This window comes from Gekko japonicus, unplaced genomic scaffold (genome assembly GCF_001447785.1).
Source record: "Gekko japonicus isolate JY-2015 unplaced genomic scaffold, Gekko_japonicus_V1.1 scaffold316, whole genome shotgun sequence".
NCBI lineage: Eukaryota > Metazoa > Chordata > Lepidosauria > Squamata > Gekkonidae > Gekko > Gekko japonicus.
In genome coordinates, this window is record NW_015169784.1 from 663828 (window position 1) to 687926 (window position 24099).

At 45.2% G+C, this 24099-nt stretch overlaps 1 protein-coding gene across 1 annotated transcript in view; it reads right to left on the reverse strand.

The window, feature by feature from the left end:
- Window positions 1-24099, reverse strand: part of LOC107115240 (protein HIRA) — a 60657-nt gene that overhangs the window by 12247 nt on the left and 24311 nt on the right. The window contains exons 6-18 of the mRNA XM_015416896.1: window positions 22917-23012; window positions 21309-21469; window positions 19362-19529; window positions 17309-17422; window positions 14785-14855; window positions 9867-9972; window positions 8307-8528; window positions 7185-7270; window positions 5656-5850; window positions 3925-4095; window positions 2131-2338; window positions 846-947; window positions 303-451 (exon numbers count right to left, since the gene is read on the reverse strand). Coding sequence (XP_015272382.1) covers window positions 303-451; window positions 846-947; window positions 2131-2338; window positions 3925-4095; window positions 5656-5850; window positions 7185-7270; window positions 8307-8528; window positions 9867-9972; window positions 14785-14855; window positions 17309-17422; window positions 19362-19529; window positions 21309-21469; window positions 22917-23012 — 1849 coding nt within the window. The remainder of the gene's footprint in view (window positions 1-302; window positions 452-845; window positions 948-2130; window positions 2339-3924; window positions 4096-5655; window positions 5851-7184; window positions 7271-8306; window positions 8529-9866; window positions 9973-14784; window positions 14856-17308; window positions 17423-19361; window positions 19530-21308; window positions 21470-22916; window positions 23013-24099) is intronic.

Here is a 24099-nt window from a genome sequence, read left to right on the forward strand (position 1 = left end):
ACAAAGGGGTATACATTTTGTCAAGCAAATAAAAATAAATCTTCATCACAGGAAGAAACAATGTCTTGGAATCTCGCAATATTGAACACAGACCCCCATTGCAGCCATTTTGCAGTTACCCATGCTCCGAATGGCAGCCATTTGGTGGGGCATCCACTCAATGTTCTGAAAATTCCACAAGTGCCCAAAGCTCAATGATGTTGTGGAACCCTGTTCTATACAAACACACATTACCAACTGAATGGTTCTGGCCTGAAAGCATTCTAGTTCAACCTTTGGCTAACACCAACAAATGCACTTACCAGCTTCCCGCTGCTGAGAGAATCCGGCTGGTGAGGACCGTTTCCCACTCTTTGCCTTCTTGATTGCACTTTAGCCTGCTCAGTTTAGAACCTCCCGCTGACGTAATGTCATTCTCCACTTCAATGTACATGGAAGGATCTGAGCTGACCTGCAAAAGGCAGTTGTCTTATAGAATGAAAGCTGATCAAGAATGTGGCAAAAACGAGAGAAAGAGAGGCAGACAAGACAAGAGAACTAATTTAAAACTCAGGCCATTTAATGTCTAAAATGGTAAGCTATACATTTAACGAGAACTGCAAAAAACCCAAAAAACACCAGCAATGGGAGGAAAAGTAATTACGTGAGCACAAGACTGCTCTGTTCCATCAGGTTAGGCCCACTTACTTGTAACGTAAACGATTTCTGGGGGATCGGGGTTGGCAGTTTAAGCGTTAACGGGGCACTGTGGCAAGCGCCGTCCTTCTCAGAAGCCAGGATCGCGGGGGACTGGAAGACAAATATTCCAATGGCTAGCTCTGTTCCATCAGGTTAGGCCCACTTACTTGTAACGTAAACGATTTCTGGGGGATCGGGGTTGGCAGTTTAAGCGCTAGCGGGGCACTGTGGCAAGCGCCGTCCTTCTCAGAAGCCAGGATCGCGGGGGACTGGAAGACAAACATTCCAATGGCTTTGATAAATTGATCCACACATGCACATTACACATGCCACTAGGTAAAGTGGCTGGCTCCTAGGCCAATTATGGAAGTAGCAGCTTCAGGTCACCCACAGACAAAACAGGAGCTCATATATACTCAGGAGACTTCCCAGGTATGCAGAAAAATATGACACTGCAAATTAATAAAACGATCAAGGGGCGGGGGAAGCCCCCTCCCCAAACATGCTGACGAAAACGGAACGTGATCTAGCCAGTGTGGAATCCTGAAAGTATCTGACAGTTAAAACAGAAGGGAACAGGTGAGAATTATCCTGTTCAAGCCCCTGGAGAGCTTGCAGAGGAGGAAATTCTGGAGGAACAGCATTTCCAAACTATGCCTCTACTCCAGCAATTCCTTGTGGGCCCCACACTTGTACCTGCTCTAAGGTACGGATGAGCTAACTTAAGGCCTGCTTATTTAATTTTATCAGAAGCCCCAGGGTTCCAAGTGGTTCAAAACAAGAGGGCATTGGCTCTCTTAACAGTAAAGGCATAAACGACTGTATCAAAACAATCCTGAATTTGCAGCACTGCTTATGAACACAAGAAGAGCATTGCTGGATCATACCTAGGTCAACTTGGTCTGGCACTCTTTTTCGAAAATCCCAGCACCAACAGGGCATTTGGGAGTCTACTGGAAATTGTTCTGTGGTCTACCAGTGACTACAGTCTTCATATCCCTGCCTAATCTTACCCATGTGCTTCAAAATGGTACAAAATGAAGCCAATGGAGCAGGGAAACCTTACAGACGGTGCACTGCTTATGAAGAGTTAACTCCAGTTTAAGCCTACTGAAATCAATGGCAGACTGGAGTAACTCTGCATAGGATAGCACTGTAACATCCCTGGATTCCCCCATGGCTTTCCCTCCACCCCACTGCAGGATTAGTTACATATGAACACATGAAGCTGCCTTCTGAATCAAAACACGGGTCCATCAGAGTCACAACTGCTCACTCAGAGTGGCAGCGGCTTTCGCAGGATCTCTGGCAGAGGTCTCTCACATACTTCCTGCTCCTTTTAACTGGAGACACTGGGGACTGATCCTGGGACCTTCTGCATGCCAAGCAGAGGCTCTTTTCCTGAGCCAAAGCCCCCAATTGTGAAAAGAAGAGAAGCAACGTCTGGGTTACCTGAACGGTGAGAGGGACGGCCATCAGCCTGGAGTCCTTTCGAGGCCTGCCTTTTTTCTTCTTTTCTACGGTTTCAATCTCAAGCTCCAGTTTACGCTTGGATAACGAGTGAGAGTGAGGCTTAGCTGGGATCTTCTCCTCGCTATCGCTGCTGCTCTCCAGGAGATCCCGGGGTTTGCTGTCCCTAATTGAGTTCTGCTCTTTTAACCTGCATAAGACATAAAAGATTAGTTGCACGGGTTCCTACAGCTTCCCAGCACTACCCGAAGAAGTCCACAGTGTGCTTCTTGCTAAGCATCAGGGCAGGAACTATCAGAAATGATGCCAGGAGGGCCACTGGGCCCGGGCCTCACATTCACAGAGGGCCTCCGATTTAGACTTTTGATATTCTTTCCAAATGAGGTTCTACATACAGTCGCAGAGACACACTGACAGGATTGAAAGGAGGAGATGTTCATTGCACAACTTTAAAACTTGCATCCCATTACCGGAACACATTGCCTGTAGAGCACACGAATTAATATCCTCTATCAGTGGTGGCAAGGCTGGGAGCTGTGCCAGGTCGACGGTAGCAGAGGAAGATGGTCTGGCAGTTGTACCTGGCTTGGAGTGGCTCCCCCCTCCCCCCCTCAAAAAAATGGAAGTGGGGCCCTGCCTCTCCCGACCTCTGAGAGGCCCTGCATCGGCCATGGCCTTTGATGGGGGAGGGATGGAGGCTCTTTTTGTGTTCAGCTTGAACCATCTACACAAAGCTGAGAGCGACCGACTGATTAAAATGGTAAACCAGAACTCAGTGCTGTCCATAATGCAGAACATCCAGGAATGAAGAACCACTGCTTATCTGAGCAATGGCCAGTTTCTTTGACTTGGTGAACTGCACCCTCCTCCCTTGCGTAAGCTGCTGCAGGACCTGACATCTACTCCAATCTGGTCCAACAAGGATTCTGGTTCTTTTCCAGAGCAGCATGGGAAGACCGAGCATCTGCCAGGGTGGAGTCACTTTGCTTTTCCAGAGCAAAGGAAAGGGTGTCCCAAAGGCGGCGGCGGCGGGGGGGCGGGGGATAAGGTCCCTAGGGCATCCTTGCCTTTTGCACAAAGGGCGCCTGCCAGCTCAGAAACGGCATCGCCGATGCTGTGGTTGACCTGGGTAATGCAGCTTCCCGTGGGCTTGTTCAGAACTGGTCCCGCCAAAGCCAACAGAGGCACAGCTTTTGAGCCAGTGGCTGCCCTTCAGTGCACCCAGCGCTTGCTGCAGACACATCCCAGCAATGGGCAGGAAATGCTCCAGCAGCTTTGCAGTGAGGCAGAATCCCCTGAGGCGTCTCTTCACTGGCATACAACAGGTATGGTAAAGGGGTCAAAATCCCCCATCCAACACTCTGCCCCAAGACGAGATGCCCACATCCCAGCCTACACATTCTTGTGGATTCTCCTACGCCACCTTTGCCATAAGTGGAGAACACAGGCCATTACTAAGTTGAATATCCCACCTCACTCCAGTTTACACGCAACAGCAAGATTCCTTGGGTGTGTAAGGATATGAAGGAAGCCCATTAGGGCTCAAGGACTTTCTAGAAACAAAGATCTGTGCACCAAAGAAAGATCGGGACCGGCATTTCTGAACAGCCGCCACCGTCCCCAATGACAAACTACAAGTTCGGAAGGTGATATATGGGGATGGAGAGCCCTTTTTTCACCAAGCTGGAGCATCCCATTGGGAATGCACAAGTCCTTGTTTAGCTCGCTGCTGCCGTGTTAACTCCTGGTTTCACTCTTTGCGTGCTTATTCCTCACCTGTCTATGGCAATCTGATTTGTGTGCACGATGGCAGAAGTCCCTGAGGTGGCTTTGGACCGCTCGGTAAATCTGGAATCAAATGCTTTCATTGGTTCTATCTTGGAAGGGGTGCTCAGCACAGAGGGCGACGAGGCAGGGGGAGCAGCTGAAGCAGAGGTAGCGTTTACACTGTCAAAAGGAAGAGAAAACAAGTTTGTTTGTTCTTAACAGATCATTGGAAAAGCTTTTGTAAGCTTGCTGAACGTTTCAAAGGAGGGTTATAAACAACAATGGCAACATTCACCCCTGTTTTTGTCCTGATCATCTGCCAATGAGTGACTTAATGCCCCCGAACACAGGGGCGGTGCTTTTGGCTGTCGGAGCCTCTAGCTACAGGACCAAGTAGGTTCATTAGCTATACTGAGGTTTGTCTGTCTGACATGAATTTGTTTGTGACAAGAGCCTCAAGGTCAATGGGGTTTCCCTGCTCCCATCTTCCCTTTGCACATAGTGCTAAGATTGCCAGAAACCATCACCATAGAACCAAGGCAAGCCTTTCTGGATAAATCCTGCACAGGGTTTCCATTTGCTTTTTGGTTGTACAAATGCAGCTCACAGTACCACACTGCAACTCCACAAACAGAAGAGCACAATGGTTTCTTGTGAAGCTGTGCATATTGCTTGTTCACAAGTCAAAGATGAGCCCATTCACACAACACTCAACCTTCTTCACAAACAGCACTGAAATTAAGGGACTTTCTCTTCCAAGCAGTTTGTTCTGCCTTAAGCCTTGTGGGTATTCGAATGACTATTAATAGCCTCCTCAGTCACAGGCTTGGAACTTCCTCAACATTTTGTAATTGGCTGCAGCCCCTGTAGCAGCCATTTTGTGGGGGTGCCTGCTACCTTCCCTTAAATTTTACTTATTTATATTGCTAGAGGTGTTCCTTTCTAAGACTCAGGGCAGATTACACAGAGTAATTAAGAGCAACCAGTAGTATGAGGAGACATCTAATAACCAATGTAATGGGACTAGGCCTGCAGAAATATGAAACAAGGCAAAAGTATTAAACACAATATGTAAAACAATATAAGAAATGGTATCACACAAGCAGAAACATTATGCAGTGAGAGCAAGATAAAAATATACAGCAACGGATAATACCAGTAGTAAATAGTCACATTCCTTCCACTGAAGCATCTTCCTGTATCATTCAGTCACAATGTAGCCCTATTTCCTTTCTAAAAATACCCTCCTGAAAAGTTGGGGGGGGGGGGGGGGGGACTGGGACTACAGAGATAAGACCAAAAAGGCTGGAGACTCTGATTTATTTACTATGTATTCTTGATAATGGCATTAAAATCCTGTCGCTATGCTGCTCGATCCTTTCATTTTGCCATTGCTGTGTATCTGAGGCATTTAAAATTTTTATTTTTAAAAACTGACACTGAAAACTATTCTGGAAAAGAAAAGCTGGAAATATTTTATAAACAAAAATAAAGAATATATCAAAAACCTCTCACTGGTTCGTTATACAATAGCGTGAACAGCAGCAGAAGAAATGTGTGAAGGCGACTTTGCTGAAAAGTAGCACATTCAAAGTGATTCGCAAGTTCTCTCTGTGATGCTGCTTCTGCATGTGTGAACCACACCACTTTAACTTGCAAGGAGAATGATCAGTGTGCACAGGTGGGCAGAGAAGGCCTCAGCCAGGAAAGTAAGAGGAAGACACTCTTGCCAATACTGACCCATCCTTGTTGACTCCATCTTCTGCAGGTTTAACACTGACTGCCACCAGCTCTAAGGTAGGTTTAGAAGTGCCAAGGGAATTGGTTGCATTGTAATCTAACGACATCAGCTGATTGGTTTGAGAAGTAGACATCATCGTGCTAGCTAAGGATCCAGATATTGGAATACTATTGAAGAAAGCTGTTGAAAAATCACTGTTCAAAACAAAAAAAGGGTACACAAGATCAGTCAAGGTACTTTTGAGATGGTATTCCTACTTACATGATCAAAGGTGCAGACACTGGGGGGGAGCAACAAAATCAATTGATCCAAAATATTTTATTCTTATTAATTGAATTTTGATTTTTTAAAAATGAATTGCATATTCCAACTAGGACACTACTGTGGTTATCACTTCTGCTGCCGATTAACGGGTATCTTCTTACAGAAAGCTCAAAACTAGAGCATGCTCACCAGTTTTTTTGATAATTCTAATATGCATTTTTCTATCCGGCACCTTGTATGGAATTCTCACCAAATCTAAAGATTTTGTGTGCCAACCAAAAAAAAACAAGCAGGAGAAAGATACCAAGTTTGGAACCAGTGCAACATCTTATGTATGTCAACAATGCAACAGTACATCATTACTCTGAGCCCCAAACGAACTGTAATATGGGGACCCTGTCCCCAATGCTGTCCTATACACCCAATCTAATGAGTTGCGAAACAAAAAAAGAGGTCTTGCTTTACTTCTGATATGTCACGGACAGACTGTCAGCATGGCAATGGCTTTTCTGTCCAGCCTCACATATCCCTCTGCTTGGGTCCCAATTTCAAGACTGTTAACCTTTCATTTTGGGTGGATATCCTGCTGCAAATACCAGTGATCAGGAGGGCCGCTGACAAAATACTGCCACCATGCTGAACATAAGGTATCCTAGGATCTCTTGGCATTCTCACTATAAAGCGGCCGCATCCATTACACAACCACAGGCAAATGTTTAGGTCACTGACTTCTGGTGAGCGTGTGTGCGCGTTCGTGTGTATGTGTTTGTAAAGTGCTGTCAAGTCGCAGGCAATTTATGGCGACCCCCCCCTAGGGCTTTCAAGGCAAGAGATTTCCTTGGTGGTCTCACATCCAAGTACTAACCAGGGCTGATCCTGCTTAGATTCTGAGATCTGATGAAATCAGGCTAGCCCAGAGCCATTAAACCACCTGCTTGCATCCATATATAAAATGGCTACCAGAGAAAACCATAATGCTTGTAAATAACCACTGGAATGGTCAATTGCGGTAAGGAAAACTGCCTCCAGGTAAACAGCCTTTGCAAACTGTAAAAGAGCTGGGGGGGGGGCATTCATTTACCACTAACAGATATGTGCAGAAAGGAAGTTTGCATCTTTTGTGATCAAAATTTGTAAGGCTGCATTATGTCAGCACGTGATTTTCTTTAAAAGAAAGAAATGCTGAGATTCACAAAAAAGAGGCCTCACTCACACAAACATTCTCTCTCACACACACAAAACAGCATTATATTCAGCAATATACCCAGTATCCAGTTGAGCTATGCAGAGAGGTGTGATCCTTCTCCGGCCATCTGCTGTTCGGGTCTCAACTTGCTTCTTTAGAAGATTCTGTCGAAAGAAAGGTCTTTATTGGGACTTTAATATACTTATTGGTACAAAACGTCTATAAAGATACAGCAAGCTGAATAACCCTGCAAAGTAAGCATCTTTTAGATTGGAAAACCGTTCTAAAATGGCACTTCCGGAAGCACAGGCTTCTAACATGGAAAACAACAATCTCTGAGTGGAATATTGTCACCTTAATCATTTTGAACGGAGCGTAACAAAATGGGATCTTTCTAACAAGACATCAAAGCAGCTTCTAAATACCGTTTCCGAAAGGAACATTTATGCAGCTATTTTAAACAAAATTACGAGCTCTAGTTTTTTGGCTATGATGGGATTACACCAAGTAGACATACCATGCCAAAGGGCCATATCCTGACTTAGCACACTTTAATTTTGTATGTCAACCTCTTTATATTAAAAAAGGGCCATGTGTGAAATAGTGTGGGAGGGGCTGCGGCTCAGTGGTGGACCACCTGCTTTGCATACAGAAGAGCCCTGGCATCTCTACTTGGGGGAAAACCCTCTCTCCCCCTGAGATTCAGGAAAGTCACAACCAAACAATACTGAACTCTAAATGGGTCAACCGTAGGGATGACAGATGGTGGCTAGCACCTGGTGGGAGACTGGGTGTGGGGACACAAGGGAGTACGAGCATATCAACAGTGTGACATCACTTCTGGGGCGAACCCACATGTGATGTCATGCCATTGGTATGACGCTCTAGGATTCATCAAAGAACTCTACGGTAAAACCAGAGATTCCAGTGAATCCTATTGCATAGTGCCAATGGTGACTTTTGGCTTAATTTTACCTCCCACTGCCCAACCCCGCAGCAGGAAGGATCAAGTGCTGCTGCTGGGTGGTCTCCCATCACAGCAGGAGACCTGGAGGCCCTAGCCAAGGATCTGACCAGGTATAAGGCTGCTTTGCATGTTCAGGGTGCAAACTTAGGATAACCAAATGTGACTGATGATGGTAAGTTATTCTGCAAAGATTTGCACTTGGACAAAGAGGATCGCCCTCCGAAGATACGTACTTTCCTGATGTCCTCCAAGCTCTCCCCATTCACCATGCTCGCCACTTTAGGGGCTGCCATTGTCGAGCCCGCTGCGTCCCTTCTAGTGTTGTTCTTCTGCTCTCCCTGCTGTTGCCTTTGCTGATATTTCAGCATCTCTGGATTCTCAATTATAGTGGTGGACAGATGCGCCTCAGTCATGATAGCCAAGCTTTTCCCATAGGTGGACTGATGGATGTTGCTCTACGGAGCACAAAAAGGGCGGACACAAAGAAATGTGTGAACAACCTTGACTAGTGATAAAGAAAAGGCACACAGACCAATGACACAAGAAAGTCACAGGTGATGTACAAGCTTCAAGAAGACCAACATAACATTTTCTTCAAGACTGTGTCAACATTGTGAATGATCATAATGATTAAAATTCTACATATTACTTATGTGCCATACAGAAATAATTTTTAAAAAACCTTCAGACAGACCATAGTTTACATTCTAAAGATGGCAGAGAACTGGGAAGCAGAGGACTAGTCTGGGAAAGCCTGAGAGACCAGGCAAGTTCCAGCCGGTTTTTTGATTGAAAAAGGGGAGGGTATTTCACTGAGTGCCCAAATACAAATGACACCTAAATAACGACCGTACATCTGTGACGGTAACTCACAGTTAAGCAAGTTTCAAAGACAAAAGCACACTTGTAAGAGTTTATAAAAATGAGAAAAACCATGCCTAAATGATTCATGTTTATGAGAAAAATCATGTCTAAACTATTTTAAACACAAACCCAGTCCTGGTGCCGGGCTGCATCTTCTGATCTAGGCAAGATACTTTACCTTGTAAGGGATTCCTTAATTTGGTGGCAAATGTGGAAGTCTCTCCAGTCATGAAATGCAGGGAGGACTATTCCCTCATTATGACAAAGAACAGTGAATACGAGTTTCTAGTAATCTTTCCTGGACCGACTGGCCAAGGACAAGGGTGGAGGACGTCAGGCAGGCCTCCAAATTTCCACAGAAAGCCTTCCAGCCCCATTGTTCCAAATTAACTTGGCTCCATCTTACTTTTCGTCTGGCCCCAATCCCATTGCTCTGCCCTGTTCACTAGATATAGGGTTCTTAAGGGAGACCAGCCGCTAGAGTCTAGGGGGAAAGAAACGCAAAACCAGGAACGCCCCTTACTTTCCACTTGCAGCCAGGCAAGATCTGGCTCCTCGGTCCATCTAGTCCGGCATCCTTGTTCCCACAATGGTTAACCAGATACCTCTGGGAAACCTGCCCAGAGAGCATGAAGGCAGGAGCCGGAGCCCGTCTTGCTGCTGCCCTTCCCTGCCTCAATGGGCATCCAGATGAAAAGAGGGACCGTTACGCATCACACAAACATGAAAACCACAACATAGGTTTGTGAGTGCCGTTATAAATACGCATGTCTGATTAGAGTGATGCTGCAGCACCACCACCACCACTCCCATTCTCAGGTGTGACCCAAAACATATCTTAGAACTGGCAATGTGGCCTCCAAAACAAGTTTTAAAAGATCTGGTTAAGCAGACAAATTAGCAAGTCCATGCAAAAGAACGCAAGGTACCTTTTCCTCCTCGCTCAGGGGATCACCAAGTTCGTCCTGGGAAAAATCCAGAAATGCCACTGATCCATCCATGGAACACACTAAGATGCCAAGTCCGTTTAAGGTCCTGGAAAAGGCAAGGGGAGGAACTATCTCCAAAGGTCTTTTAAATCCAAAATTTTGATTTTTACCTTGCAACGGAAACCACAGCTAATAAAACTGGAACAGCAACAGGAAGCGGACCATCACTGTACCGGCCATATCTAGGCGCTCATGAACAGCAGCCGGCACAGAAAGAGACAACCCAGTAAAAACGCTACTGCAATTCAGCCAACCAAAACTGCTGTACCTCCACAGTACAGTGGTTTTGGAGGGCTCACGTAACCAGAGCAGTGGGGGAGCTGCCTACAGGACCACTTTTTCCTGCACCACTGAAGTAACATGGAAGTTATGGATTTTTAACAGCACCTTTTACTGGACTAAGTGTGCCAGGGCAATGAGTCTTTAATCACCCATATCCAGGAGAGCAGTGTAGCGTCATTGCATGAGATGCCAAAAGAATTCCAGCAGCTCCTGACACTTCTGACTTCTAGAAAAGTCAAGATGTTGACAGAGGATACATCTGTGACACCACGTGTTGGAGAGAGAAGTTATTGTTTGCAAATAAAAATTCTATGCAACGTTTGTGTCATTGTTCAGTTGATCTGAACTTCTAAAGAGCAGGATAGGTAAAGGTAAAGGTTCCCCTGCTCGAAAGCCAGTCGAGTCCGACTCTAGGGTTGCTCATCTCCGTTTCAAAGCCGAAGAGCCAGCGCTGTCCGAAGACGTTTCCGTGGTCATGTGGCCGGCATGACTAAACACCGAGGCGCACGGAACGCTGTGACCTTCCCACCGAAGTGGTACCTATTTATCTACTTGCAATTTCTTGCTTTCGAACTGCTAGGTTGGCAGGAGCTGGAACTAGAGACAGGAGCTCACTCCGTCATGCGGCACACTCAGGTCTCGAACTGCTGAACTACTGACCTTCCACAGCCTGCAGTTCAGCGTCTTAACCACTTGAGCCACTGCAGCTCCTAAAGAGCAGGATAGACATGTTTTAAAATAAACATACCGATCTTCAACCTGATGGGCTGCACCCTGCTTTTATTTATTTTTAAATACATGTTTGGAGAGAGGAGAGAATGAGAACGGAAAAATGGAGGGAAAGGAAGGTAGTAAGGAGAAAAGTGCATGGTGTAGGGGGAAGCAGAGGAATGATTAAAAGTAGGTCCCACGTGGTGGGCTGGGCTTAAAGGCAAGTCCAGGCCTCAAGAAGGTTGAACACTACTGGACCATGGGTGACTTCAGGCCAAGTCATTCTCTTCCTGTTTAACCTACCCCACAGGGTAGTGAGCATAAAATTTTGTGTGTGGCTATAAGGAAAGAACGGTGTATGTCACCCTGAGGATCAGGACACAGTTCTGTAAGTAGCTATGCCAACAGCAGCTCTCCAGGGTCTCGGACAAAGAAAGACCCCAACACCTGCTTCCTGAGATCCTTTAACTAGAGCTATCTGGGGACTGAACTTGCAACTTTCTGCACACTGATTAAACATGGAGCCAAGGCTCCTCAGTTTCACTCAGATGGGCTGGGCACGGCTAACTCTCCATGTGATCAGGACTGCAAATTACACAGAACTCTTCTTCAGGCCTGAAAAGTGTTCTGAACAACTTAAGAACATAGTAAAACTTCTCTGCCAACTCAGGTGATCTAAATGAGTTGCTAAACTTGAGGTGGGGCCTGAGGATCTCCTGGAATCTCAATTGATTCCCAGACGCCAGAGATCAGTGCTTCGGGTGGAAATGGCAGCTTTGGAGGGCAGACACTTAACGGCACTATACCCCATGGAGGACCCTCCCCTCCCCAAACCCCACCCTCCCTAGGCTCCACCTCCAAATCGCCAGAAATTTCTCAACCCTATAGAAGTATCATGTACATTATTCTTTCATGACTTTGTCTGGGGGGGGGGGAGACAGGAATTAACTCTGTCACTGATTTAGTGATTAACAGAAATAACCATTAATATGAAATGTCACCTCCCTAAGACTTACTGCCAACTCAGATATTTTCATATCGGAAAGATTAAAAAATAAGAGTAAAATGTTAACCTTTTTAGACACTTCCCAATGTTACTTTGATGGACCAGCTTTTAACCGTTCAAGGTGGACCTCCTGACGGCACCTGGTATTTCTGGCCACTGTGTGACACAGAGTGTTGGACGGGATGGGTCTTTGACCTGATCCAACACTGGCGTCTCTTATGTTCTTATGCAAGCATGACCTCCTCCTCCATGTCCAACTACAGGGTTTTTAAAAGCCTACTCCATATTGCTCCATATATACCTTCAGGTTGAACCACTAAGGTTATGCCTACTGTCAACTTCTCACAACAGGAAGATGTCCCACCACATTTACAGACCACCAGGGGGAGCAACGTGGAACAGGGGAAAGAGAGCACTTCCCCCACTGCAGCTGAGGAAGCAAAGCACCCTCAAGTGGAATGGAAGTGTTATTGCACCCCAATAGCCCTGGCAGGTCTATGGCTATGCATGCCAACCCGAAGGTGGTGGCTGGGAATCTCCCAGAATTACAATTCATCAACAGACAGAGATCAGTTCCCATGGGGGGCAATGGCTGTTTGGAAAGTGGCATTAAACAGAGCTGAGGTCTCTCCCCTTCCCAAACCCCACCAACCCCCATGCTCTAACCCCCCAAATCTCCAGGAATTTCCCAATCCAGAGCTGGCACATAAAGCACAGACGCCTTTTTTACACTGTACATAGTAAAGGTAAAGATAAAGGTAAAGGTTTCCCTTGCTCGAAACCCAGTCGAATCTGGCCGGCATGACTAGACACCAAGGCGCATAGAACGCTGTTACCTTCCCACCGAAGCTGTACCTATTTATCTACTTGCAATTTTTTGCTTTCGAACTGCTAGGTTGGCAGGAGCCGGGACCAGAGATGGGAGCTCACCCCATCATGCGGCACTCGGGTCTCGAACTGCTGAAGTATCGACCTTCCGGTCTGCAGTTCAGTGTCTTAACCACTTGAGCCACCATAGCCCCTACACTGTACATACTGTTACCCATAAAGACTACATTCATGGAACTTTGCTGGCAGTTTGTCTTTCACTAGCTTATTCTAGTCACATAATTCTCAGCCTGTAAACCTCTAAAAAAGGTATACAGATAAGGCATGGCCAGAAGCCCTGAGCAGGGAGGGCAGAAGGGGAGGACCTCTACTGTCTCCTAGGCCATCTAAACTGTGTGTTTGTTTACTCATCCTGTTTCCTGAGTGCGGGTATTAAGACTGGACGTGGCCAGAGGCATGAGCCCTTGAGCACAGGCAAAAAGGCTCTTGGCCTTCAATTCTTGCCCTGCTCCCTGGACAAACTTGGCCCGTTGGTCTCAAGACTTGCCCAAGACACAGTCAGACATTCCAATCATTTGTTACATTTTATTATGTTTTTGTGCATTATATTGTGATTGTCCTCATGCTGTTGAAAGGCATTCTGGGTACTACCTTCAAGGAAGAAAACCAGCTGATATGTATTCTAACTAAAAAGATGGACGGCTCTTTGATTTCATTATACGAATCCCATGGCAGAAGAGAAATGATGATTTTGCTCCAATGATGATAGCCTGCATTCTCATCAAGAAAACTCGACCTGGATCACTGAACAGAACCGCATCCCGGTTTTGGCTTGAGAGGACAAAGAGACAGGGCTATGGACTTATTGGGCTCTGTCACTAATTTGCCTGAAGGGAGATCAAGACGGGTAGCCGTGTTTGTCTGTAGCAGCAGAAAAGAGCAAGAGTCCAGTAGCAACTTAAAGGCTAACAACATTTGTTAGCCTTTAAGGTGCTACTGAACTCTTGCTCTTTCCTACTAACTTGCCTGGAACATCACAGCCCAGGACAACCTCTGGCTCAAGCACAAGCAACAAAAGGAGGAGAGAGCCAGTTTGGTGTAGTGGTTAAGTGTGTGGACTCTAATCTGGGAGAACCGGGTTTGATTCCCCACTCCTCCACTTCCACCTGGCTGGATGACCTTGGGCAAGCTATAGCTCTGATAAGAGCTGTTCTTGAAAAAGAGCAGTTTCTGTCAAGAGCTCTCTCAGCCCCACCTGCCTCACAGGGTGTCTGTTGTGGGGAGGGGGAGGGAAAGGAGTTTGTAAGCCGCTCTGAGACACCTTTGGGTAGTGAAGGGCGGGATATAACTCCAATCTCCTCCTCCTCCTCCTCCTGATGAGAAGGTCCAGATTGGTCAAGGTGCATGAAAGTGCAAGCTGGCCAAGCCTCTTTAATTAGTCAATAGCATAGCATAAACTAGTTATGAACTGGAGGGTGTTAAGCCACACCTCCCCGCCCCATTCCAAACAGGCTTAGTTGCCCACTAGCTTTCAGCCAACCTACAAAAACACTTTGTGTGTCCATTTTTTTAGCCCTCAAACCTCAACATCTTTTTCACTTGTAACCCAGCTAGACTAATGACTGTGTTAGCCCTGGATTTGGTTGGCTCTTTAGCTTTTACCCAACACTCGCCCTTTCAACCTGGAAAATCTAAACCAAGCCACAGAAAATGCATTCAAGTTCCAGTGCACTCCATTTCCCGTGCTTATTAGATATAATATTTTGAAGTATGCTCATTGTGCTCCTGAGAGGTACACGGCACAAAGCAAAGAAATGCTGCAAACCTGGTTTTTTTCAACTGTTGGAACTAAAGAAATTACAGAACTTCCTGGGAATGCATGAAATCACAGCTGAGCCCAAGGGAAATGGCTTAATGAAGATGATGCTGGAGAACACATTACAGGACAGCTGATAGCACCATTGAAGCAAACTTTTTAATGGACAAAATACTGTACAATAATTCCTTTTGTCACAATTAAAGCCATCTTACCATGAGATGTCCATGATCGACTTGTCAAACAGCTCATGTATAACCACCAACGGCCTTTTCAGACACGTAAGCTTAAAAACAAAGTTACAGGTAGATTAATTTCACTGTCGTGCACTAACCTCAAAATTCTAGAATCAAGTAACGTAGAAAATTTATACCACACATTGAGGCAATTTAGGTGAACGGCCACTGGAGAAAGGCCTGGAACGTTTGGAAAGCAATTTCCTTTCATGCTCTATTTCCACCTCCCTTATAGAGACTAAGAGATTCTACCTCGAAGAAACAATTTTAATGAAAATTTGAATTGTGCCTGGAGTGTTTCGTTTAGTTTATTATTGCGGTTTTGAGACCAACGTACAGAGTAGGTGTCTAGAGTGACTCTTTGATAGTATGGCTTTGCACAACATTTTAGCAGCAAACCCACCCAACTCTGTTATGAAATGAAACGCAACATCCTTTTCTGCCATCTTTTTAAAAAAGGTAAAGTGAACTGTCAAGTCACAACTGACATATGGTAACCCCGCTGTGGGGTTTTCAAGGCAAGAAAAGAGCAGAGGTTGTTTGTCACTGCCTTCCTCTGTCATCCTTACAGATGCGCGCGCGCACACAAACTCATTAAATGCTGAATTTAAGGAGATTCTGAAATTGAAATGACAATGGGGGAAAGGAACAAACAGGCTACACACATGCGGGGAAGTATAAGCATGTCATTTCAACTTAGATATCATTAAGAGTTGCAAAAGATTGTTCTGCAAACATCTGGAGGTGGCTGGGGACACAGTTCCCTGCTCGTATCATGGGGCCTCTAAAGAAGGAAACAGCTCCAACGGGAACATCCAGAAGTTTGGGGAGAAGGGATGATCCCCCCCCCCCAATATCTCTACAACTGTCAAGCAGAAACTACGCTACTTTGCATCAGAAATCCAGTTGAAGAGAGGGTCTGCTGTGGTACCTATGGGGTTGGGGGGGGGGGAGAACTGCCTTCTGGACTGAAGAATGTCCAGTCCCCCACTCTGGCCTCTCCTATAGGTTCTTTATACCCCAACCGCTCACAATCAAATAAAAAGGGGGTGACATAAGCATTAAAATAAAGATTGGTAGCGTATAAGCTGTGTGCTCCCTAAAGGTCTCATATCTGGAAACCTGCTAGACTAAGGCTGTACTTATATGTGAGGTGAACAGAGACCCTAGCTTCCTCGATTTTTAACCTGACAGACAAGACACAGATGGAGATGAACTACAAAGGTTTCTTTAACAAACTATTTAATAAGGTAAATACGATGTGTGGTTAACTGAGATGTATAAAGAAAAACTGGCTCTCAGGTAACGTAAATAACCCCTGAGGGGAGATTTGATTCCCCTTTCTCTGGACAGGTTTACCTCAGCAGGTTCAAGGCTGCTCTTTTCTCTCACAGAGCACTTTACCACAGAACCTGCATGCACCGCTAAGGAATGACGGGCCCTTAACAGGATGTTTATTTGTCACATAAAAATAAACTTTCTTCCCTAAACCGACCCCCAAACCCTCACTAAAAGCCAAATAAATGCCTAGCTAGGCTGATGCTCCTTTTGAGGACCATGAAATCCCTACCCAAAATTTTTAAAAGGTTCCTCCACCCTTCTTAAGCTGAGGCTGGCTCACCTCCTCCCATCCAGTGGAGGTCCTTACGCTCTGATTGGCTGACAAACACTTGGATTTACATGAGGCCCAGATCACGATTGGTTAAAAGCCCTAGAGGAGAGGCGGGACTTTTAAGGATGACTGCCACATTGCCCCCTAGGAATGACCAATATTTGGTGCTGTAAGACTCCTCTATGCAGCACCTAGGGAGGGGGCACACCTATGCTGACCCCTAGGTTTTGGCCACTGTGTGACACAGAGGGTAGGACTGCATGGGCCAATGGCCTGATCCAACATGGCTTCTTTTATGTTCTCTTATGTCTTCCAGCTTGGCCACTGGGTCTGGGAAGGAGGAAACAGCAACATCTCTCTCTCTCTCTCTCTCTCTCTCTTTCTCTCACACACACACACGCACGCACACAAACACACAGCATCCTTCTGCTACCAAAGCTGATTTCATTATTTTCATTCTGAACGGCTTTATTTTTCCGCTTAGAACAAACATGGGACCTTTTTTTTTTAACTGAAAAGCAGTGTACAAATACAGCAAGACAGAGCAGCAGTGGGCTGCCTCTTCCCCCTCAGAATAAAGCACCCACAGTTTTAAAAGTGACAAAAACTAAGTTTCACCTGAATGTGCTCGGGAAACTGTTCTCTGGCATATTGGTGAGCTTTAAATATAGTCATGGAAAGCTGCTTAAATCTCAAGGTAACCCAATCCAGAAAAACACAACACGTTTTTTGTGACATGCTGCTGCACACCTCACACATATCAGACAGAAGTCCATTTAGCCAAATCAAAACTCATATGAAAAGAGAAGGTGCTGGGTTTGACACGCCTGCTATGTGTCTGGAATACTCAACCAGGTGGATCATGTCCACAGGTATGGAACGCTTACTTACCCAGACAGAAAGGGACCGATCTTTACTCCCAACGGCACAACAGCAATAAGGGCAGCTGGGCTTGGTTGAGCTCCCGTTCTTGTGCTTCTTTTTAAAGATTTTTGGATTGAATTTCTGAAAAGGAAGAACACACACAGGAAACACTCAATTTAGGGAGTAGACATTTAAGAGGAAATCACATACAAGGTGTAAACACAGAAACAAGAGAGATTAACGTTTCCCTAAAATGCCTAGTCTGTATATTTTTAGGATGACCAAAAAAAAAAAGAAAAGAAAGGGAAGACGTCCTTAGTAACAAACAAACGAGGGAACCACCAGCTTATATAAACATGTAGTTATATATCTAACATAGGACAATAGTCATGCCATCTTTAGATACTAATACAAAAAATACAAATACTACTAAATTTCAAAAGGTAAAAAAGTGTATTATGCATGGCAGAAATCATCCCTCACAAACCATGCAAAAGTACAAATGTTAAATACGTAGGAGAAAAGAATCTACAACAGCAGCACTGTGTGCTACGTAAGGCAATAATATACCCACAAGTATTCAATCTCAACACAAGGCACAAGTGCTACAATATTTAGAGGATACGAATAACGTCAATTTATGTTTGGAAGATAAGAATAATATCAACAAGACAAGCTCTGGGTATGACTTGTCTACACTACTAAAGGTAGCTTTTTCAGTATGTACAACCAACACTTCCAATCTGGTGCTTCCTTTTTTACTTCTAGGATGATTCACACAGAATACTACCAAGATGTGTGCTTGCACACAAAAGCTTATACCTTGAATAAAACTTTGATGGTCTTAAAGGTACCACTGGACTCAAACTTTGTCGTACAGAATACTACCATCAGTGTTCCTGGCCACAAACTCTCATTGTCTCACCCATTGTGAGCATTCTCCATCAAGACCTTAGTCATGTGCAGTAAGCGCAACTGTCCCTTCAGTTAGTTTATATCTCTCCCCCCCCATTTGTGTCCCTCTACATGCCAGCATTGGGTGCTGAAGAGGGGGCAACAACGGAAGACCTGGCCCTCCATGCCCTGTTTGCAGGCTTCTAGGGCATCTGGTTGGCCACTGTGGGTAGTGATGCTGGACCAGACAGACCCACTGAGTCTATTCAGTGTGGCTGTTCTTATGCTCTCATCTTTATGCTAGAGAGCCAGTTTGGTGTAGTGGTTAAGAGTGCAGACTCTTGTCTGGGAGAACCGGGTTTGATTCCCCACTCCTCCACATGCAGCTGCAGGTGTGACCTTGGGTCAGTCACAAGTTCTCTCAGAGCTGTTCTCTCAAGAGCAGTTCTCGAGAGAGCTCTCTCAGCCACCTAACTCACAGGGTGTCCGTTGTGGGGATGGGAAGGGGAAGGAGATTGTCAGCCGCTCTGAGACTCCTTCGGGTAGTGAAGGGCAGGGTATAAATCCAATTTCCTCTTCTTCATCCCACCCTTCTTCCAAAGAAGTCCAAATTGTATACATAGTTCTCCTCCCAAGACTCCCTGATCCTAACCTGATCCACACACTATTCACTTGACCATGCAGGCTCTGTAATTATCCCCAGTTTAACCTTCAGTTAGTTCCAGGTGGGTCGTTGTATTCGTCGGTAGCAGAAGAACGATATCCAAGTGCAGTGGCACCTTAAAGGCAAGCAAAATTCTCCAGAGTATAACTTTTCGTGAGTCCAAGCTCTCTTTGCCAGATATGAATGAAAACAAAGATCCATCAGGTCAGAAAGTGGGAAGGGTGTTACAAAGAAGGGCCAATGAGATTCTGGTGGCAGAGGTCAAATCTTAGCTCTAATCAAGCAGATTACATTTTGCACTGCACTTCTGCATCCTGACTCCAACTGGTCCTTCTCAGAAACACCCCACCCATTTTCTGATCTGGCTATAGAGGCTGACTGATCTCCATTCTCATTTGTATTTGATGAAGTGAGCTTCCACTCAGGAACCATGCTCTTGGCCTTCAAGCTGCGACTGGACTCGTTTTGTTCTTTGGCTCACAGCTTCACTCCTGTTTGTGTTCTGGAAGGAGAATTACTTACCACCACTGTCACCGCTTTGCGATGGCCTACAAAATCCATGTTGGTTTTCCACCCATCTCTCTCAATTATCTGTGCCGTAGGTCCGGAATTATTCATGGCATGAGCAGAGACTAAATAATGCCCATCAGGTGACCAGCTGAGGCGTAAAACATGCGTGGTTCCACCACACTGGAACGAAATAAGGCCACATAAATAATTAGACACTGGACATGTTTCTCGGAGTTTACAAATAAGAAAAAAGGTGGCAAATGATAACAGTAATGATCTTTAACACTTCCCTTTTCAACACACTTTTTATGAGGAGAGGGGACTGATGTAACCTGAGGTCTCCTTCACACATACAACAGAAGGTCCCTTGGCAACAACATGGTCTCCAAGGCTTCACGTGGGTAGTGATTTGCAATTCTAACTATAAAGTTTTAAACCTACTGCATGAACTCTCAGTTTTTAAAACTGCAGTAAGTAGAGAGGAATATCAGCATCAAAAATCCAGTAGATGAGCAAAAACATGGAGATTTTGAAAAAGCTCTGAAAGGACAACCACTCTCCTCCCAAATGCAAAAAAGACCAGCACAAAGAACAGACCACTGCAAAATGCTCTGAAATGTTCATCTGCAGCCCTTTTTCAGGAGACACGGTTTGGCTATAATTACCTATGCTGTAAATACCTTCTGGTTAGATTACTGTAACGGGCTTAACAATGTCTTTAAAGACTGTTCAAATGCTTTGACTGCTACAGAATGCAGTGGCAAGGCAGCTTGCTAGACTTGGTGTAGAACAAGGATGCCTGAAGGTCTATCCACTCTCATATGAGCCCACCCGTCAGCTTAAAAAGAGGAAACAATCCCTTCCTTGTGTGCTGCCATATTCAGACATAAAGTGTGTGAGCACTGGCAACAGGACCTTCTCTGTTGTGGCACCCACATTATGGAACTCACTTTATACAGAAATTCACCTAGCACGTTGCACTTTAGGTACTTAGTGAAAAAACATTTGTATTTTATTGATGATTGTTTTTATTCGCCCCTGCTCTTTTTACAATCTAAGCCAGCTCAGTATACTTAAGCAATATACCGCTGGCTGGTTAAGATCTCTTAAAGCACTTTTTAAAAAACATGATTTATGCCATAACATGTCAGCAATGCCCTTTCACCTTCTACATTGGACAAACAGGCCAGTCCCTACGACAAAGAATAAATGGACATAAGCTTGACATTAGAAACCACAACATTCCAAAACCAGTAGGGGAACATTTTATCCTTCCAGGACATTCAGTTGCTGACCTAAGAGCAGCAGTTCTTTTACAAAGGAATTCCAAAGGGAGAGTAGACAGAGAGACTGCTGAATTGCGACAGATAATGAAGCTCAAGGCAATGCATCCTCCTGGACTGAATCGAGAGCTAGGTTTCTAGTCTCATTACCAATGCTGATTTCTCCATGCCTACTACCCCTCTGCATATCACACCTATCTAATCATGCCTGCTACTGTCATTCACCTGCTATTGTCATTCAGCATCTGAAATCACTCCACTCTCCAAGATATAAGGACACATGGACTCACATTCTAGCTGTATCTGAAGAAGTGAGCAGTGAGTCACGAAAGCTCATACCTGGCCACAGATTTTGTTAGTCTTTACGATGCTACTGGACTCTTGGCTCTTACAAAAAAAATGTAAAGCATTTAAAAAGATTGCTTCAAATTATTGATTTTATCGCACTCTTATTTTTAGGCTGCTTTCATTCTGCATACTATAGCGTGAATATAGATTTGGTGCACTTTCTTGCGGTCAATAACCACCTCCTAAGCATTGCTGGTGAGTGCTGGGGCAGACGACGTTTAAACAAGCAATGAGCTTGCCAGATTCGTTCACCCCAGGATGGCTTGCTGAAATGATTACCGCAGCCTGATCTTCTGTTCCTCCACATGCCCTGTGACAGAACACGTACCTCATCAAACGGCTTGGTAATGCTGGTTTCTAGCTGCCAGTCCATAGTCCGCCACACCTTCAAGCTCCTGTCATCCGCTTGCGATGCAATGTATTTCCCAACGGGGTCCCAGGTGAGTCCCTTAACTAAGCCCGAGTGACCCTTCAGAGTGGCCAGGATTTCTGCATGCAATAAAGAGATTACAGAGTAGATGTTTAGTTTTCTCAGAAGCCGTTTGAATTAGAGATGTCTGTGAGAGGCTCACAAGGTCCTCTCAGAGAAATCAAGACGAATGAAGCCTGGAAGCTTCTCAATACAAACTACTGGGGGGGGGGGGGGGACTCATGCATAAATGCAATTATGCGAAACAAAAGAATAATCTGGGAAAATGTAATGAAGACCAGTCACTACATCGAAAAGATATGCACTAAGAAAACCAGACATATGAAATGTGGTGCTGGAGGAGAGTTTTACGGATACCATGGACTGCCAAAAAGGGTTCTAGATCAAATCAAGCCTGAACTCTCCCTAGAAGCTAAAATGAGGCTGCGGTCACACGGAACATTAGCCACGCTACAGAGACGGAAGATAGGCGGATTTTCCGGGCGCAACCACACCACCACATCTGGGAAGCGTAGAGCTCCCGTGCCGAACCCGAGGCTTCCCGCCGAAGATGTGTGGTAAAAAACTAGTACCTCCGAGGTACTAGTTTCCGGAAACCACGGGGCAAGGGCGGGCGCCTGATCGCGTTTCTGGTGGAATCCCGTGGCATCTGGCGCCCGCCCATGTCCCATCGCGAACAGGTTTTTTCCCCCCCAAGTCTCCACAGGATGCGCACACCCTCCCCCTCCATTGGCTATGCCTCGGAGCTCTATTGGGGTCCAGAAGCGTCTGTCGCCCTCTCCGGTAAGCCCACCACCCGCCTTCGGATGTGCAGATACGATTGCTCAGTCATGCGTATGTACAAACGTCAGTTTTTTAAAAAATCTATCCCGTTTGCCATGGAAGCGGCGCCTAGCGATTGCTGGTGTGATCACACTGCGCCGCTTCTTTGCCATGCTGCAGGATGGTCGTGTGATCGGCACCTCCCCCTAAACACGGGACCTCGACGGGACGTCTGATCGTGCAACCACGCGTTATTTTGCTCCGGGGCAAACAGCCATGCTTCCCCCCCGCATTTTCCTGCCCGTTTGACCGGGGCCTGATTAAACCGAGAATACCACACTTTGGTCACATTATGAGAAGACAAGAGTCACTGGAAAAGACAATAATGCTAGGAAAAGTTGAAGGCAGCAGGAAAAGAGGATGACCCAAGATGAGATGGATCGACTCGATTAAGGAAGCCCTCAGTTTGCAAGACCTGAGCAAAGCTGTTAATGACAGAGCATTTTGGAGGCCATTAATTTGTAGGATTGCCATACGGCGGAAGCAACTTGACGGCACTTAACACACACAAGAAAACCAACACCAGAGCAAAGAAAAAGCTGAGCCAGGCACAACTAAAACAGGCATTTGCTGTTGTTGCTCCTCTCTAAAATAAAATGCATAGATAATAAAAAGGTACAGACAGAGAAGAAACAGAGCAACCAACTTCTGCCTCTCACAATTTGATCAGCATGGAAATCGTACCTGGAAATTTGACGGCATTCCAGATAACGACAGTGTTATCCACACTGCAAGAGGCCAGCCAAGCATCATGAGGAGACCACGCCACATCCATGACATCTAAGGGAACACAAAAGCCTTCTGTAAGATACGCCTCTGTAGAAATGGACACTCGTTCGCCCATTGGCTTAACAGTACATAGATCTCTGAATTCCACCATCCAAACCGAAATGCACAGCTAAATTCCCACCACTGAAGCTCTATGAATTTGGTGAAATCTGTGCCTCTCTTATTCAAGAGCACAGATTTTTATATGTTACATAAATTCAAGAACCTCCTGTTCAGCTAGGGAAGAGGCTGTTAGCTATTTTCCTTTTAGCTATGCCACTTGGCTAGCGGGCGGGATCTTTTGGTTATGCTCTGTGTCTGTGAGTGGACTTGTCTCGGACAAGGAAAGACCAGATACATCTGCCGATTTATGAATTTTATTTAAACATAGCTTCAAATAGCAGCTTTTCCATCGTCAGTTGTTCAAGAAATTACATTTTGCACAATTCCCTAATTGTTTGTTACAATTTTAGCCAGATAGGCTAGGAGTAGAATTTTGCAAAAATAACATATCTCACCACTCTTGAAGCACTTGTAAGACCGACGAAGATGACAGCCCTCTGGGTTCCTATGGAGAAGTTGGAACAAGGAGACGGGAGCGTACTCCTATCTCTCTTGACCCAACCTCCATGCCGACCAGTTTTCTCCTTTTATGTTTTTCCTCCTTGCCTATCCTATTCCCCCATTAACCAATCAGAAACCCTGACCTTTAAATTGTTCTCCAATCAATTAGAATTGTTCATATTATCTCATCTGACCTTTAAACAAAATAGTTGTTATTGCTAGTTTGTTCTTCCCGGGGCATCCCCATCTTTGGAGTTACCCTTTTTCGCTAGGGTTATCTTGACCCTGTGCAATGTCCTTACGTAAGATTTCTTGTGCCAAACTTCCTAATTTGGACCTATTTAGTTCTAATGTCCATCCTTGATTCTGGAAAACACATTACTTTCCCGAGCATAGCTAAAACTCCCATAAACCCTACTCCTATGATTAACTATATGTGTAACATAAGGTATGCATAGTCTAAAGTGATTGAAATACAGGTACATAAATGTAAGTGAAATCTGAGTGAAAAGAAAGGATTAAAGTATTGTCCTAT